Raw genomic sequence first — 19,267 nt, 5'->3', positions numbered from 1 at the left:
TCATACGTCATTCCTGCCATCCCAGGTATCAGCCTGGTGAATCTTCGCTGCACTCCTTCCATGGCAAGAACATCCTTCCTCAGATAAGGCGACCAAAACTGCACACAATACTCAAGGTGTGGTCTCACCAAGGCCCTGTACAACTGCAGCAAGACATCCTTGTTCCTGTACTCAAACCCTCTCGCTACGAAGGGCAACATGCCATTTGCCTTCTTAACCTGCATGCTTACCTTCAGCGACTGGTGCACAAGGACACCCAGGTCTCGTTGCACTTCCCCTTCTCCCAATCTATTGCCTTTCAGATAATCTGCCTTCCTGTTTTTGCCACCAAAGTGGATAACCTCGCATTTATCCACGTTATATTGCATCTGCCATGCTTTTGCCCAATCACACAACTTGTCCAAATCATCCTGGAGTTTCTTGGCATCCTCCTCACAGCACACACGCCCACCCAGCTTTGTGTCGTCTGCAAATTTGGAGATATTACATCTAGTTCCCTTGTCTAGATCATTAATATATATTGTGAATAGCTGGGGCCCATGGACCAATCCCTGCGGTACCCCACTAGTCACTGCCTGCCACTCGGAAAAAGACCCGTTTATTCCAACTCTATGCTTTCTGACTGCCAACCAGTTCTCTATCCAAGTCAATACCTTGCCCCCAATCCCATGTGTCTTAACTTTACACGCTAATCTCTTATGTGGGACCTTATCGAAAGCCTTCTGAAAGTTCAAATACACCACATCCACTGGTTCTCCCTTATCTATTTTACTAGTTACATCCTCAAAAAATTCCAGTAGATTAGTCAAGCACGATTTACCTTTTGTAAATCCATGTTGACTTTGTCCGATCCTGTCGCTGTTTTCCAAGTGCTCTGCTATTACATCTTTTATAATGGACTCTAGCATTTTCCCCACTACCGATGTCAGGCTTACTGGTCTGTAATTCCCTGTTTTCTCTCTACCACCTTTCTTGAATAGTGGGGTAACATTAGCTACCCTCCAATCCATGGGTACTGTTCCAGATCCCATCGAATGCTGGAAGATGATCAGCAAAGCATCAACTATTTCTAGGGCCACTTCCTTAAGTACCCTAGGATGTAGATTATCAGGCCCTGGGGATTTATCGGCCTTCAATCCCATCAATTTCCCTAACACCATTTCCCTACAAATACTGATTTCTTTCAGTTCCACCCTTTCATCAGACCCTATGTTCCCCGCCATCTCTGGGAGGTTATTTGTGTCCTCCTTTGTGAAGACAGAACCAAAATATGTATTTAATTGGTCTGCCATTTCTTTGTTCCCCATTATAAATTCCCCTGATTCTGACTGCAAGGGACCTACGCTTGACTTCACCAATCTTTTTCTCTTCACATATCTATAAAAGCTTTTACAGTCAGTTTTTATGTTCCCTGCAAGCTTACTCTCATTCTATTTTCGCTTTCTTAATTAATCCCTTTGTCCTCCTTTGTTGAATCCTAAACTCCCAATCCTCAGGTTTACTGCTTTTTCTGGCCAATTTATATGTCCTCTCCTTGGATCTTATGCTATCCCTAATTTCCCTTGTTAGCCACGGTTGAGTCACATTTTTTGTTTTATTTTTATGCCAAACTGGGATGAATAAATTCTGTAGTTCATCCATGCGGTCTTTGAATGTTTGTCATTGCCTATCCACCGTCAACTCTTTGAGTGACATTCCCCAATCAATCTTACCCAACTCACGCCTCAGACCATCGTAGTTTCCTTTATTTAAATTTAAGACCCTAGTCTCTGAGTCGACTACTTCATTCTCCATCTTAATGAAGAATTCGATCATATTATGATCACTCCGACCCAAGGGGCCTCGTACAACAAGATTGCTAATTAATCCTTTCTCGTTACATAATACCCAGTCTAAGATGGCCTGATCTCTGGTTGGTTCCTCGACTTATTGGTCCAGGAAACCATCCCTTAAACACTCCAGGAATTCCTCCTCCACAGTATTGTTACTAATTTGGTTAGCCTAATCTATATGTAGATTAAAGTCACCCATGATGACTGCTGTGCCCTTATTGCACGCTTCTCTAATTTCCCTTTTAATGCCATCCCCAACCTCTGCATTACTGTTTGGAGGTCTATATACCACTCCCACTAACGTTTTCTGCCCCATGGTATTTCTCAGTTCTACCCATACAGATGCCACATCATCAGAGCTAATATCCTTCCTTACAATTGTGTTAATCCCTTCTTTAACCAGCAATGCTACCCCACCTCCCTTTCCTTTTTGCCTATCTTTCCTGAATATTGAGTACCTCTGGATGTTGAGTTCCCAGCCTTGGCCACACTGGAGCCATGTTTCTGTAATCCCAATCAAATCATATTCGTTTACCTCTATTTGCGCAGCTAATTCATCCACCTTATTACGAATGCTCCTCGCATTAAGACACAAAGCCTTCAGGCTTGTTTTTTTAACGCTCTTACACCTATTAGAATTATTATTTACTGTGGCCATGTTTGATTTAAACTGTTGATTTCTCTGACTGCCACTTTTGTTTTTCTCCGTCCTATCTTTTGCTTTTATCCCTGTTTCCCTTTCCTCTGTCCCCTTGCTCAGGTTCCCAACCCCCTGCCATTTTAGTTTAAACCCTCCCCCAGAGCACTAGCAAACACTCCCCCTAGGGGATCTGTTAACCACTACTGTTTTCTGTCCATTAACTTCCTGTTAACACTGCCATGCTTCCTTTAATACTGTGTCTATTACGTTTATCAACAAGCCACCTATATGGCATCTTATCAAATGCTCTTTAAAAAATACGCTCTGTTTTGCCTCAAAGAAGTCTGTTAAATTTGCCAGACACAATTTATAGCGATTCCATGCTGAATCTTTTTACTTTCCTAGAAAGACATGGGCTTCGGTGTTGCATCTGTCAGTTAACTATCAGAAAGCTGTTGAAGGCTTCGGTCTTCCGAATGTTTATCTTCAGCCCCCGTCACAAACTCCATACCCTTGTCACCAATACCTCTGAGCTCTGTATTGAACACAGCTGATTCTTTTCAGCCACTACATCCATTTCTGTTGTCTACTAACATTGCGTGATCTTCACCATAATGAAGAGTGCCCAGAACTCCGCAATGGTGACCATTTAGATCAACTCTCTTAAGGCCGTTGTAATAGAATGTTGAAACTTGATTCACCTGAATGAAAGCAATCAAATTCAAGTCAAGAGTACTCGAGAACAATCTTAAAATGATGCACGGGATGAGATTTTTACCTCCCAGAAACAATGTAGGAGAGATTGCTACATTTGATGTTTGATCAAGAGTTTGGAAAAATTGTTCAGTGTTAATAGTTTGTAACCCATTGGCTTTTCCAGGTTAAGATGGCTTTGCGAACCTCTGGGCACCTTTTGCTGGGTGTGGTGAGGATTTATCATAGAAAAGCCAAATACCTTTTGGCAGACTGTAATGAAGCCTTCATAAAGATTAAAATGGCTTTCCGTCCAGGTAGGATATTGGTATTTTGTTTGTATACGGTTTGTGATTTTTGTATTTTTTTTAAATTGGAGGAGGGAAGTTATGGCAGAAATATTTAACTTTTTTTTTAATCTTTGTGGGCTGCTTAGGTGTGTACCATGGAACCTCAGGAAGGCTGCTTACAAAATTTAAGTCAGTGTTCCCATTAATTTGCGTATGTCTCGAGGTGCATATACTAACAGATCTTGATTCCGATTTCTGATTTATCCACGATTGAATCATTAGTGCAAAGTCAGTCCTTTCCAAACTTCAAGACCAACAAAATTGAAACAGGACAAATCAGAAGTAGAAGTGCAAAAAGGACTGAGTTGCCTGGCCTTCATAGGCTGGACTGCTGAGATGCAGGGCTGTAGTTTTGTCTCTCCTGTTGCAGTTTGCTGATGTGGAATGGTAGGATGTGCAATCGCTTGTATTGTTGGTTGCTGGTCTCAACAGAGCTGCTATTTGTTTTTTCTTAGTGTAGTTGAGGTACTCACAAGCACAAGATTCCAATGAAACATTTCCAATTAATCTACTACACCATTTGTCCGAAAGTTGAGAGTAGCTCTGAGAACGTGCTTAATACTCTGTTGGGGGTGAAGAGACAAAAATGGGACAAAGTTATTTCCAATACAATACTTTAAGCCCAAAATAATCTGCCATTTTTTTTGATCATTATGCAGAAACATGCATGTTTTTACCACTGGGAGATTTTTAATTTAAAAAAAAAGAACAACATTATGCATTATGTAACTTTAGAATTATAATGTGCCTTTTCTCCTTTTGCTCCTCTCCAAACACCAAGCAAACAAATCTAGCATCATATTTTTGACTGTGTAAAAGTTACAAAATCTAAAATGCGATTAAATGGGAAATTTAGCAGTGGTTTGGCTCCCACTGGAGTCCAACGGGTTGACTATTTACATGCTCGCTGTACTTGCAACACTGAAGCCAAACTAAGAACAAGTTCAAAGCATGGAATCACAAGTACAGTGCCATGTAAATAGGGAGCGGTACTGAACTAGTAATCCACTAATATGGTTATGTTACTGGACTAATAATATGGAGACATGCATTCAAATTCCACCACCGCAACTGGGGAATTTAAATTCAATTAAATAAATCTGGAATAAAAAGCTAGTATAAGTGATGGTACTGCAACCAGATTATCGTAAAAACCCATCTGGTTCACTCGTGTCCTTTAGGGAAGGAACTCTTACCCGGTCTGGCCTGTACATGACTCCAGACCCACAGCAATGTGGTTGACTGCCCTCTGAACTAGCAAGCCACTCGGTTGTATTCAAGAAGGCGGCATGTTCTCAAGGACAATTAGGGATGGGCATAAATGCTGGCCTCGCCGGCAACATCCACATTCCTGACCAAACTCAAATTCATGAGTACCATTATGCCTGTCTAATGAGTACCGTGAATTTATTTTGGGGTGGAATTTTAAAGGTTGCTTAATGCAGATATATACAGTATCTTTGCACAACTGCACCAAGTAATGCGTTCACCCATTGGGACATGAGTGCCGCTCAGCCCCCATGCTCTAGTCGGACACTTGTAATTGACAGTGCCCATGTTACACCTTGGTAACCTTATCCTAATTTGATTATTCTAATTGTGAGATGAGCAACAGTGGTTAACAGAATGCTAGCTATTATATGAAATTGAATAAATTTGACATCCCCATTATAGGTGTCGTGGATCTTCCAGAGGAGAACCGGGAAGCTGCGTACAATGCTATCACTTTGCCTGAGGAATTTCATGATTTCGACCAGCCGTTACCTGACCTAGAGTAAGTGTTTTTAAATCTTTTTTAAAGAAGTGAATATTCTTGCACACCATAAAATCATTGTAGAATTGATTTGAAATCGAGCTTAATTCAAAATGGCATCTTACAAATCTATATATATAAAGCGGCTCTTCTGTCCCGATGTCTGTCTGTCTGTCTGTTCTCTATACGTTTGAAAGTTACAGAGCGTACCGACGCGCGCGTCGCCTCAAAAGAAAGCTTGCGATTCCGGACCGGTCATAGGTGTATTTACGTTTCGGCCGCACAAAAATCCCGCCCGCGGTATCCGAAAAACGTTCAGCCTTCCGCTCATTAGCATCTCATTAGCGACCGTGTGACGTCGAGGTCGACCAATCGGACGGCGGGTTCCTTCCTACAGTTGTGTCGAGTGACTCGACGATTGACCAATCCTACGCTTCGGTGACCTGACCGGTCAACCAATCGGTGCGTGTGTGGGCGGGCCTTATCCTTCTGAACCGAGGTGAGTGGCCGCCATCTTGATTTTTCACGACTTTTTCCCCACACTTTGTGTTAGGGAAGTAAGGTAAATATTTGAATTGTGTGTTAGGGAGGGGCCGGAGAGACCGCGCATGCGCCACCTGCACTGACCGCGCATGCGCCGCCCGCCCGCAGCGGCCGTCCATCAGCCGCGCGATACGCGGGGGACCTCAGCTCCGGTCCGTCCCGGCCTCAGAACCCGACCGCGCCTTAAGCGCTAGGCCCCGCACGGCCGCTATTGCAACGGCACCGGACCTCAGGCGCTAGGCAGGGGGAGGGGCCGGAGAGAGGGACAGAGGGGAGGGGAGGGGGTGGGGGAGGGTGGGGGTGGGGGAGGGTAGGTGTGGGGGAGGGGCGGGAGGGAGACGAGAGGAGGGGAGGGAGAGGAGGGGAGGGAGGGATTGGACAGGGAGAGGACATGACGGGGAGAGGGGGGACACACAGGGGCAGGGAGACCAAGCGCCCCAAAATTGCCCTCGCAACGCGGGGCTCCCCAGCTAGTGACTAATACAGTAATGTTAAAAATGTGGTAGTTTGGGTAAATGTACTGAGTGATGTAGTGTTACACAACGCAGACAAGGAAGAACTCAAATCTGCACTGATTTATTTTAGCCGAGATAGAACAATTGACCTTGGTGGCATTGCGTTGGAGAGTGTAAAATTCAGCCAGGATTCCCAAGTACCTCTTGCTGCAATGTATGTGTGTGGATATGGGACGAGGACTGAATTGGGCTTAATTGTGAAACCTCCCATGAATAACCTGCTGAGACGTAGTATTTTGAATTCACGTGAAGGAAAGCCAAGTGGACAAGTTGTCAACATTGCCTGTAGAACCATACCTTGGCACTTGTCACTGCTTTGAGGAGAGGAGGAGAAAAATTGGGGAAAAATATAATAGTTGTCAAATATGATCTAGCTGAAACTTTTTCTTGAGATAGGACATTGAGGCATAAAATTAATCTAGCTGTACACAGAAGCAGTATACAACTGGTACAAGGGTTTCAGATCACTTAAGGTCCTGACAAAACTTGCAAATGGAAAGGTACTTCTAATTTTTAAACATCCATAAAATCAAATATTTAAAAAATAATTCCAGAAGTGTTTTTTTCTAAGACCTGCAGGTCAAAAGTATTAACTTTTTTCACCATTTTCCCCCCTCTCCTCTCCTCTACTAATGACATTGACTCCATTCTTGGGTATGGTTCCTTGGGTGTTGCGGGCCATCCAGTATCTTGCCAATCTGGCCATTATCCATGTGTGAACCTCGACGATGAACACAACAGCAGGTTAATAGAATATGGGGGCATTATATATGAATCTGATCATGTCCTTAATCAACGTCTGCTTAGACACGCAAGGCTGGTTGATTGTGATCAGGATCAAAAACTAGCTGAATTTTTTCCCCCACCTCTACCCTGCCTAATCCAGGGCCACAAACAGCAACTGTGGTCGCACAGCCGAGATCAGACAATGCAGTATGGACTGAGCGTTGAATGAGATATATGCTTGGTTTATTATGGCTCAGCTACCTACTGTATAAATTTGCTGAGCCACTGTGGGAGCTCTGTTTTACTTGTATCTAAATGTACACTCTCGGGAGCCGCAAGCCTACAATTTTGTTGTACTGCACTTGTGCACTAACAATGACAAAGTTGATTATGATTATGATTGTAATCAATAATCGACTTCCTTCAGGAATGTGCTTGGTTGAGAGAAGCCATAGTCTTTCTCAATGGTGTTGTGCGCTGTATTTTAGAATAATTACTTGCCCATAAAGAATAAATGCAAGGTCAAAGGGGTGGTGTGGCAATTTAGTCTGAATGGAATTGCATATTTTAGTAAGAATTACTTTGTTAACAAAACAATACTGCTTCAGTTTCACACTGCAAACAAAACATATGTTGCTATGAAAGGCAACACGAATGCAGCTGACTGTTGCATCTTTATTAAGGGAGCACAAAATAGTTCTGTTAATGTGGCAAACTTGTAAACGGACTGGACTGTGATGACTTTTTTGTTAACAAAGCTCAAATATCAATATGGAGATAGACAATGTAGAAAACCCTAAATTGGAGTATCCAAATACAGAAATTGTAGTTTTAAACATAGGAAGAATAAAGTTGTGCAGCATGTGTTTAGCATAATTGCAAAAAAATGTACAATTGCTGATCAAAAACATAAAAGAATACTTGAAGTTCGTCCAGACAGAGTAAATGATAACCTACAACACTTTTGACCATATGGCATTCTTGGCATAAAACTAAGCCTCTGGGGAATGTGCTTATATTTTTATCAAATAAAATTGGTTAGAAAATTAGTTGTGTAACTTGGGTTGTGAAATATAAATTCATAATACTGTACCTGAAAACTGCTGTCCAGTAGTCATACCAAAGTAGCATCATTGTCTTGATCAGTATTTACCACAAACATTATCCAAGCATGTTTTGTTGGCTCTCTGCTACATGGCCATGTGAAATGAACTTTTCCAGTGACTGATATGAATGTGTGTAGCAGCAGTTAATTTCCTGTGATACGGCTATTGGATATTTTGGTGCATTTATTCTTAGTTCACTGCTTACTGTTCTGGGATAGTTGCAATACCTAAATGTATTGAGTGTTAACCTTTTGAGAGCAAAGAGAGGCTGTCATGTGTGAACTCTGCAATTCTTAATATTTTCCAGAATTATAATTATGATGGGAAATATTTATTTCTACTGATCACACTTGACATAAAAAAGAAAAAAAGACTTGCATTTATATAGCGCTTTTCACGATCACCGGACGTCCCAAAGCGCTTTACATCCAATGAAGTACTTTTTGAAGTGTAGTCACTGTTGTAATGTAGAAGACGCAGCAGCCAATTTGCGCACAGCAAGCTCCCACAAACAGCAATGTTTTTGTTATGTTGATTGAGGGATAAATAATTGGTCAGGACACCGGGGACACCCCGCTGTTCTTTGAAATAGTGCCATGGGATCTTTTACGTCCACCTGAGAGCAGACGGGGCCTCGGTTTAACGTCTCATCTGAAAGATGGCACTTTCCAACAGTGAAGCACTCCCTCAGTACTGCACTGGAGTGTCAGCCTAGATTTTTGTGCTGAAGTCTCTGGAATGGGACTTGAACCCACAACCTTCTAACTCAGAGGTGAGGGTGCTACCAACTGAGCCACAGCTGACACTTTTTTTGAAAGTTCTACAGTTGAGTCTTTTCTAGCTCGTGTCTAATCAATTTGATTTGCATAATTCAAAATCTTGGCTTAACCAAATCAAATATGGTCTATTTTCTAGTGATATTGATGTGGCTCAACAGTTTACCTTGAACCAGAGTAGAGTGGAAGAGATCACTATGAGAGAGGAAGTGGGCAACATCACTTTACTTCAGGACAATGACTTTGGTAAGAATTGAGATTTAGCTTTAACAAACTTGACATTTTCCTGAATATAGAGACACAAATCATCTGAAAAATGTTTTCCCTATGTTTTATTTCTCTAATTTAAGAATATAGTCCTTAGCATTACTGCTATTAAGGAGTAGACGTTACTGAGTGTTATTTAACTGGTAAACTGCTTGTGTAAAATTGCTGTGCATGCTATTTAAACAATGCTGTTAACCCATTAATTTCATATGCATCAATGACTTCATTAAAATAACACAAATAGGAATTTTAGTCTTCAAAAAAAGTCATTAAACATAGCACTAAGTAATTTTTCCCTGTAGCATTTTAAAATTTGAATCTGTATTCAACACTTGAAAATAAATGCCGTTTTAGACAGAATTTCAGTTGTGGTACCAGTAATGTAGCAAGCTATGGGGTTGGTGCAACATTTGCCTCTCTCAGGAGATTGCATAGCTAGTGAGTTGGTGGGGGTGATGGTGTAGAAGTCACATCATAATATAACACAGGCTCAATGGACCAGTTGATCTTTTCCTCTCCTTCATGTTTGTATATTTGTAACTATAGTATCCTCAGCTCCCAAATAGCAACAATGCTAAGGTTGTGCATTTGTGTTGTTGAAACAGGGTAGAGGGTGAAGGGTTGATATTTTGGCTGTTACTTTAAAACCCCTCGACCAGCAAGAATGGTGTGTGGGAGAGGTTAAAATTTGAAAATTCTAGTTCCAGGCTCCAACCCAAAGTGTTCTCGGCCGCACTCATTTTTATGACGGAATCATGCCAGCAACGAGGCTCCTGCTAAAGGCAGGCAGGGGTCTACTTAATATTCAAAAGTCATGGCCCAATGACGTCATTGGCGCCACAATGTGATATTAACTTGAAGTCAGGGGAAGTCCTGCACTGTCTGCAGTCGGGCAGCAGAACCATGGTGGGAGATGGCAATTGGCCTGATGAGGCCTCGGTAAGTATTTAATTTTTTTTTAGTTCTGTTAGAATTCCTTGTGGGCTATGAGGAGCAGGAATGCTCCTTACAGGCCCCGCAAGTTGTTCTTGGGCCTCACCAGCCCCAGCCTACTGCCAATCACGCTGAAATCCCCTTCTCCCACTAACTACCGGGGACTATTTCCACAGTTGCAGCCTCCTGCTGCCAGAATCCCACTCCCGCCTTCCGACCAAATAGTGAATCTGGCTGGGTGTCGATTGGGAGTCCGGGAACTTTTATTTAAATGAGGCCCTGCCATTAAGATTGGCAGGGCCTCCATGTCCCCGGACACTCCGGGTGTGCCGTTTGCTTTGGGACTTGCGCACATTTTTCCCGCTCCCTCCCCCTTTTTAAAATTTGGGCCTTTTAAGTCACGGTTCAATTGGTGCAAGAGAACTGGTACATTTGGGGCCTGATGGCTTGTGTTAAATTAACAGCAACTGCAGAATTTCCAAGTTAAATCATGTCACTTTTTACTGCGTATCAGCTGTTATTTAGCTGACTCGAGCTGGATACTAGGGTATGATTTCCTGCTTTTGCACACTATTGTCATTTTGGAAGGATTTGTACTTTGTTGAAAAATCAGCACTTGCTTGGGCAATTGTAAACTTGTTGATCAATTACTGGAGATTTTTAAAATAATTTATCAGGGCCTGAACTGAGTGGTCAGATTGGAGAAGTGAAGGTAGTTCTCTACTCTTCACCTTTCACTTTTGGTCTTTAGAAAGCACAAATGATTGTAGGCATCTCGACTTGTGAACTGTTCACAAAAATAAAGAATACTAACAAGACATCTCTGCCCATGGATAAACCTTGGTGGTGATTCACATAGAAGAGTATTCTGGATTATTCTGTTTTGGGTCTGGTAGGCTGGAAGAACTATAAATATTGTGTTGTGATAAGGATATTTTTCAGCAAAATATTGCCCTTGTTAAAGGCTTTGTATGTGAACTGAACTGAAAATGTCAGCCTACAAAGTTAAGATTGCATGTCTTGTTTGACCAGAGGTTCAACTATGGACTACATTTTGCGTGTAGATTCAAGATTGTGCCATCATTCACTTGTACATGGAATGTTCCTCAGTTGTGGGTCTTTCACCTTTGGGAAAGAAATGCCAAATCAGCACCAGTGATTACAGGTCCTGTCTTATAGTCTTGTGAAATATCTTGTATGTTTTTTTAATGTAGAGAGAGTGACATCCCTGTTGTGCTTCAGGCAACCAAATATGAGATATTGTGATACAGTAGTTCAATTTACATTCTACTTTAGATCAGTGAAAGTTTCCATTTTATTTCCCCTGACTAAAATGCAAGCTCTGCAAGTGTCCAGCAGTGATCCATTTGCAGTGAATGAATAAAATGTATAAATTTATACAATATAATGAGCCATAAAGTGCTCACTGATTAATGTGGTTCTAGAAATGCTTTAGGATTTCCTTTTGATCATTATTAAAAAGTTTCAATCTGTGTATAGGAATCTTAGCTCTTTAAACCATTCTTGGAAGATTATTGGTCAATAGCAAAATTGAATGCTTTTTCTTTTGGGGAGAAAAAAGCTTGGCCTCGACCTTCATTTTTAAATGCACAGCAAAGTTGCTAGCGATATACTGATACATCTCAAGCAGCGATGGTTTGATTTTGCAATTATACACTATAGAAAGTATCAGTGGTGTCAATATTGAATAGCCTGTTAATGTAATGAATAATGGTTGGTACATGTCACTAGTATGTGTAAATACTGTCCCTCGGATGTATCTGGGGCTGCACATGGCACTGTGCCAACTTTAAATTATTGACTCTTTTGATCCAGTAATAGACCATTAAAAATTTAACATGGGAGTCTGAATATCTGCTTTAGCTTCAGAACCTCTCTATTGGCTTTAACAATTGAAATAGTGATTTTCCTATTTGTTTGGTGTCTGCGAGATATTAAAATTTATTACTGATGTGGAATTTTCACCCTATGTAAAGGTGATTTTGGTGTTGATGATCGTGAGATTATGCGAGAAGGCAGCACATTTGAAGAAGACATAATGGGAAGCACCAGCGACTCCAATCTATTGTTGGAGCCAGTACAGAACACCACCGCTCAGCTTGCTGAGAAAAGTAACCATCTGGCGTATGATGATCCCCTGAAAAATGATGGATTTGGAGATGGCATTGATGGTGGAATTCTTGGTATGTTTTTTTCCCTTTCCTTGATGCAGAGTTTAGACAGAGTACAGTTAGAAGTTATATGCAATTCCTGGGAAAGCAAATTAGTTAAAATAGTGAGTGCTACCCAGAACATCTTAGTTTTAAATTTAGTTTGAACGACTCTTTTATATTCCTAATTTCACATGTAATTCAACTAGATATAACTTTCACTTGTATGTAATTAGACCACATTGGATCCTCTGAATAACTGTAGCTACAGAGTGCCTAAGTCCAGTTAAGCCACCCTGTTTTTATCCAAAGCATAATGCCAGTGTTGCTTAATATTGAAGTTTTCACACATTATTTTGTATTTTCAGTACATTGGTTATAGAATCATACAGCACAGAAAGAGGCCATTCAGCCCATGTGTGAGCTCTTTGAAAGAGCTATCCAATTAATCTCACTACCCTGCTCTTTCCCCATAACCTTGCAAATTATTCCTTTTCAAGTATATATCTAATTCCCTTTTTGAAAGCTACTATTGAATCTGCTTCCACCGCCCTTTCAGGCAGTGCATGTCAGATCATAAGAACTAGTTACATTAAAAAAAATTCTCATCTCATCTCTGGTTCTTTTGCCAATTTTCTTAAATCTGTTTCCTCTGGTTACTGACCCTCCTGCCAGTCAAAATCGTTTCTCCTTATTTACTTAAACAGAGAAACACAGAAAAATAGGAGCAGGAGTAGGCCATGCGGCCCTTCGAACTTGCTCCGCCATTCAGTATGATCATGGCTGATCCTCTATCTCAATACCATATTCCCGCTCTCTCCCCATACCCCTTCATAATTTTTGAACACCTCCATTAAATTGGCCCGTTAGCTTTTCTGCTCTAAGGAGAACAATCCCAGCTTCTCTAGTCTCTCCACATAACTGAAGTCCCTCATCCTTGATATCATTCTAGTAAATCTCGTCTGCACCCTCCAAGGCCTTGACACCCTTCCTGAAGTGTGGTCCCACGATTAGTATGGCCTAACCAGTGTTTTATAACTGTTTAGTATAACTTCCTTGCTTTTGTACTCTGCCTCTATTTTTGAAGCCAAGCATTCCTTTTTTTTTTAAGGGATGCTTTTTTTAACTGCTTTATCAACTTGTCCTGCCACCTTCAAAGATTTGTTTGTGAACCCCCAGGTCTCTCTCTTCCTGTACCCCCTTTAAAATTGTACCATTTAGTTATATTTAACAAAAGCCTGTTTTTTTTAATGTAGACCTATGTTGCGTGCATTCTCAAATATTTGACTGAAAAACATTTTTCTTGCCAGATGACAAACTTTTAAGTCATGACGATGGTGGTATCTTTGATGATCCACCAGTGTTACCAGATGGGGGGGTTTTGATGCCAGAAGAACCTGTTCATCATCATGATGATGATGATGTTATGTCTAGTGAGTATTTTGAAATGTTTTATCTTTAATCTTTACTGAGTGCATAAACTGAACCTGAATTGTTTCTTATAATAACAGTTCTGTGAATGTTGCATTATGGATATGAAAATTAAGTCACCCAATTTTTTTTATGTACAGTGGGTGCACCTGACAGTCCAGACTCTGATGATCCAGTTGAACCTCTGCCAACAATGACCGATCAGACGACTTTAGTACCAAATGAAGAAGAAGCATTTGCTTTGGAACCAATTGATATAACTGGTAAGTTCTTTGTAGACTTTCATTAGGAGCTGTGGTCAAATATCAAAACCAGAGGAGCAAATCCTAAGATTTGTCTTTCCAACCATATAATATGACCATGGTGTAACAGTGTTAATAGCAGTTATAAATACTGCAGTGAAGTAGAAAATGGAAAGCAAAATGATAGTCATATTATGACCATCATATACTGTACAGATATCAACACCATTCTTTACGCAACATTTTTTGGTGTCTGCAAGTGATGCACCGCCACATCTGAATTTTAACAACTTATACTGTTGAGAGAAATTGTTTGATGCATATGTATTTCAGTAAAATGTATCATAGCTGTTAGGTGCATTTGTATTTATATGTGGGGTTGGGTGGTGGGGGGATTGAGTGCTTCAGATTAAAAACAAACCTAATTCTGGTAAGTAAAATATGGTTTCTTTTAATCTATTTGGTAGTGTTTTGTTGACGAAAGTTTTAGATTTTTTTAACAGCAATTTAAATAGTTAAATTGGGGATGATTTCTTGCAGTTAAGGAAACAAAAGCCAAAAGGAAGAGGAAACTGATTGTGGATAGTGTAAAAGAACTGGACAGTAAAACAATTCGGGCACAGTTAAGTGACTACTCTGACATTGTAACCACGTTGGATCTTGCACCACCAACCAAGAAACTTATGATGTGGAAAGAGACTGGTGGTGTGGAGAAACTGTTCTCACTTCCAGCTCAGCCTCTCTGGAATAACAGATTGTTGAAGGTAACTGAATTGTTCAAATGTCTATGTTCTGTTCATGGAGGAGATAGTGTATAACATGCAGAGATCGTTCTAAAATGTGTACAACAATCAGTACATTTTCACCAGCTTATAAAGATGAGATCATTTTGACATGGTAAACAAGTCTTGTAAGTTTCATTTTGACAGTTTATTTGAGAGTTGTGTTTTTGAACACACCTCAAATGTGAAATGTCATAACTATTCTTTGTGTTTAATAACTAGATTTGATCTATTGAACAATCCCTAATTTATAGGTGTGTGTCTGTTGTATTTAACAATACAAGCTGCTGTAGTTATAGGAATTTGTGTAACTCTCTAGATATTTGTATCCCAGTCTGTAATAAATAATGTCAGTGATAAACTTCTGCTTCGTTTCTGTGTAGCTTTTCACACGCTGCCTCACACCAATTGTCCCAGATGAACTGAGAAAAAAGAGAAAAGGAGGTGAAGCAGACAACTTGGAACAATTCCTGAAAGAGATTGAAAATCCAGAAGTGCCAAGGGAGGAGCAGCAGCCACAACAGCAACAGCGTGATGTAATTGGTAGGAATTCTGCTGCTTATTTCTCTTGCCACTGCAGTTTCCATTTAAGTCCTTCTTTCTTTTCCTTTTTCTCTTATTGAGAGGTTGGTTATGAGATCATTTCCATTGCCCATGAAAATCTGATTTCTCTCAATATAATAAAGTCCCAAAATCATCTGTGTCCCTCTATGGAATATCTCTTAACACAGCAATGTGTGTCCAGAATTGTACACAGTATTACAAATGTAGCCTCATATTCGGAATAACTTGTTTTGAGTTACAATCAAATGCCTTTTGAAGTGCTTCCAAATACTTGATTAACTTGCTGATAACATTTTCACATTGGCTCGAAACCATCAGTGAATGATCAGTAGTCACCAAATCCTTTTTACTTTTCCACTTCTGCTTATAGACGCTATCATGTAACCATGATTCATGGTTCATAGGCCTGGATTTTGTGGTGGGTAACGATGCCGAACTGTCAGCGTTTGCCGTCATTACCCCTCTGAAACTGATGCAACTACAGGATTTAGCGCAGAAATCCTGAAGTTGCGGTCAGTCGTTCAATACCCCAACACAGGCTGTGCTGTGGAACTGACAAAACCTTGAGCTTTTCCGAGCTAATATTGCTGTTAAATACCCCATTAAATGTTAAGCTTTGTTGGAATAGGTGTAACTGGGGTTTAAACAGCATATTGACTGCTAAACAAGCGTTTTGGCCCTGAAAAACTAATTTTTGTGGAATGTCAAATTTCTCTCATGATAAAAATTACAATTAAAAAAAAAAAAATAATAATAATGTTTGTTCATGATATTTCAGCTTCTGCCTTATCCCCATCTGAAAGTCCCAATCTTTATTTCGCTCTCTAACATTTTTAAGAATGAATATAAAAGCTGCTTTTAATTTCCTGGTTTGCTGTCTGAGAATTCTTCAATATGATTGGCTGATTAGACAGTTTGATGATGTCACTGCTGCATCGCCATAGGGATCCCCTATGCACAGCGCTATAATTAATTACACATCAAGAAACCGATCTCTGTGGGCAGCTTTCTTCAAGGTCAGCGGCAAGTGCCTTTGCTTCGGCGCTGACCACAAATTATGGGCCAACATTTTATTATCTACATTAAAATCAGATTACTTTTTTTTCAATCAATTTCACTGGTTCAGGTTTCTTTTGGGGAAAAAAAGAACTTGCATTTCTATAGTGTCTTGACGTCCTCAGGACATATCAAAGCATCTCGCATACAATGAATTAATTTTGAAATGCTGTTCTATATGCCACTAGCAGCTATTTTGCACATAGCATGACCCCATAAGCAGCAGTGATATTCATGACCAGTTAATCTATTTTTGGCAATGGTGGTTGTGGGAAGATTGTTGGTCAGGACACCAGGACAACACCCTGCTCTTCAAATAGTGCCACGGGAGCTTTAACATTGGAAAGGGCAGATGAGGCTTTTGTTTAAAGTGGCATCTGAAGGATGGTAAAATCAGGCAATGCAGTAACCTCTCAGTAAAGCACCAAAGCATCAGCCTAGATTAGTTGATCAAGACCTGGAGTGGGCTTGGTCCCATAACCTTGTGACTCGGATGAGAGATTACCCACTGAGCAATGCTAGTACTTTGCGCAAACCATTTACAAATTGAACTTGCAACATCAATGTAGTAGGGTTCATTAGCTTCCTCTGCTATGGTGCAGCGTTTATTTTTGAGTAGCTGCAACATCTTGTTAACTGGCAATTGAAACCCAGTTCCCATCCATGTCCATTTTACTGTGTCTTTGATAATCTGCAAAAGCTCTTGCATCAGTTTGGTTCGGAGAACATCCGCTGTAGTTTTGTCTTCCATCATGAAGGCCATCTAAAATTAAATCCCAAATTATGACCTCTCACCCCAACTGGGAACTCAATTAGATTCTGCAGAAATCTATGTACCTTCCTTTCAAACCTCTTGGCACTTGTAAACTGAATACTGCATGCTTTGTTGCTCTAGTTTTAGTTTGCTGGATCAGCGAAGTCCAGGTACTGGTGATATTTCGGTATTTCATGATCTACACTCTGACCGAATGATTCTTAGGACATGGCCAGATTTCCTACTGAAGATTCTTTTTACTTGTGATACTTTGTGTATCCTTCATTGAAATTGGAGCTGGAAAGCTACAGAAGTGCTTGCCGATCATTGGTCCTTAGACCCATGTCATATCTTTCCATCATAATGTATGGTCTCAAAATCCTATAGAAAAGGAATGGAGACTGGCTAAGTGTGTATTTATGTAATCTCCCCCATTGCATCTGCAGTAGAAAACCCACTGGCTCCATAAATCTTGTCCGCTGTTGCATGGCTGCTTCCTGGTCATCCTAAAAATGTGTCCAATTAATGAAATTTGCAAACTGTTGCTTGGGTTCTGCGTACCTTTATGAAGCATTACTATTTTGATTTGGCAATTGTGGATGATTCTTTTGGTTTATCTGTTCTGCATGTTGGGGTCTTTGACTTAATCCTTCAAGGACCTCCTCATCCTCACCTATTGAGAGAGGAGTCACCAGCAGCATGTGAAGGATCCTGAAAGAATGAAAGCTTGCGTATCTTGTAGAATCTTAATTTTTCGAAGAGGACATTGCACACATTAACATCAAATTCCAATCCTTTGAGCCTTGGAAGGAGTGCATACAGTAGTCTTGTGTGCTGTTTTCTACTACAATCCCCATCATTTAAAACAGGCAGTCGCCTATATCAGACAAAAAGCAATAATCATTTGCATTAATGTCAATTTCAGAGTTGCCAGTTATAGAGTCTTAAGTGCTTTGTTTATTTCAAGACAGACTGACCAAAACAAGAGAGAACTCTTTTACCTTTCCAGTGAATTTATGCCTTCAATCCACCAGCTTCAATGGAACTGATTAAAACTTAAATTTGATACAATTGGCCATGTGGTTGATAGTGAGGAAGAAAGTTGTAGACTGCAGGGAGACATCAATGGACTGGTCAGGTGGGCAGAAAAGTAGCAAATGAAGTTCAGTTCAGAGAAGTATGAGGTAATGCTTTGGGGAGGTCCGACAAGGCAAGGGAATACATGATCAATGGTAGGATACTGAGAAGTGTAGAGGAACAGAGGAACCTTGGAGTGCATGTACACAGATCCCTGAAGGTAGCAGGACAGGTAGATAAGGTGGTTAAGAAGGCATACAGGATACTTTGCTTTATTAGCCGAGGCATAGAATATAAGAGCAGGGAGGTTGCGCTTGAAATGTATAAAACATGAGTTAGAAAAAGAGCTGGAAATTGGGATTAGGCTGGATAACACTATTTTGGCCGGCACAGACATGATGGGCCGAATGGCCTCCTTCTGTTCTGCGCTATAAATTTGTATGATGCTACTTGTTGAATCATTGCTGTTAGTAATAAAGTTAGTAATGTCCAGATGAATAGTCCTCCAAAACATGAGCCCATCTGTTCTTGTTCAGGTACCAACTGACCTGTGTTTTTTTCAGTATTTTTGTTCTTATTGATGATTCAGCTATCTTTAGCACATGCTGCAGTGTGAATTTTAACTGTCCTCTCTTTAGCAACTGTAATTGAAATGATTTTTAATTTTTAACACTACCCTGTTATCCTGACTACCGCGTAAAGCTGGCAAATTGCATACGGACGAACGCCCTCTATAAGCGGTGGGGAGTGTATAGCATTGGTCAAAACAAACTGACACTCCAACATGTGGATAATCGTCGTTTACCTTACAGGAGTAGAGCACTGACCAGTGTCATTTTGGCATGTCTTCATGTTAAAAATCCTCTGACGATATCCCCAAATTTTGATCAACTCAAGCCATGTGTGAAGGATGTTTAGCAGATTATGTAATTGTTCCTATAAATACACTATTGTTGGCATCCACATAGTCATCCTTCTGGAGAATATTATAGTTCATTTTGTGTGTTGGTTGTTTTTTCCCATTGCCGTTCTCGCATGTTTTTTAAGGTCATACTC

General features: G+C 40.5%; 1 protein-coding gene across 3 annotated transcripts in view; it reads left to right on the top strand.

Moving 5' to 3' along the window:
• Nucleotides 1-19,267, top strand: part of rad21b (RAD21 cohesin complex component b) — a 96,133-nt gene that overhangs the window by 62,927 nt on the left and 13,939 nt on the right. For all 3 annotated transcript variants that reach the window (XM_085993296.1, XM_085993294.1, XM_085993295.1), the window contains exons 3-10: nt 3,353-3,482; nt 5,190-5,289; nt 9,074-9,180; nt 12,132-12,338; nt 13,616-13,738; nt 13,877-13,999; nt 14,519-14,742; nt 15,144-15,303. In XM_085993296.1, the coding sequence (XP_085849422.1) occupies nt 3,353-3,482; nt 5,190-5,289; nt 9,074-9,180; nt 12,132-12,338; nt 13,616-13,738; nt 13,877-13,999; nt 14,519-14,742; nt 15,144-15,303 (1,174 nt within the window). The remainder of the gene's footprint in view (nt 1-3,352; nt 3,483-5,189; nt 5,290-9,073; nt 9,181-12,131; nt 12,339-13,615; nt 13,739-13,876; nt 14,000-14,518; nt 14,743-15,143; nt 15,304-19,267) is intronic.

Source organism: Somniosus microcephalus, chromosome 7 (genome assembly GCF_052327205.1).
Source record: "Somniosus microcephalus isolate GS21.2 chromosome 7, FLI_Smic_1.0, whole genome shotgun sequence".
Classification (NCBI taxonomy): Eukaryota; Metazoa; Chordata; class Chondrichthyes; order Squaliformes; family Somniosidae; genus Somniosus; species Somniosus microcephalus.
The sequence above is the reverse complement of the archived record's forward strand: the minus strand, read 5'-3'. Positions and strand labels throughout refer to the sequence as shown.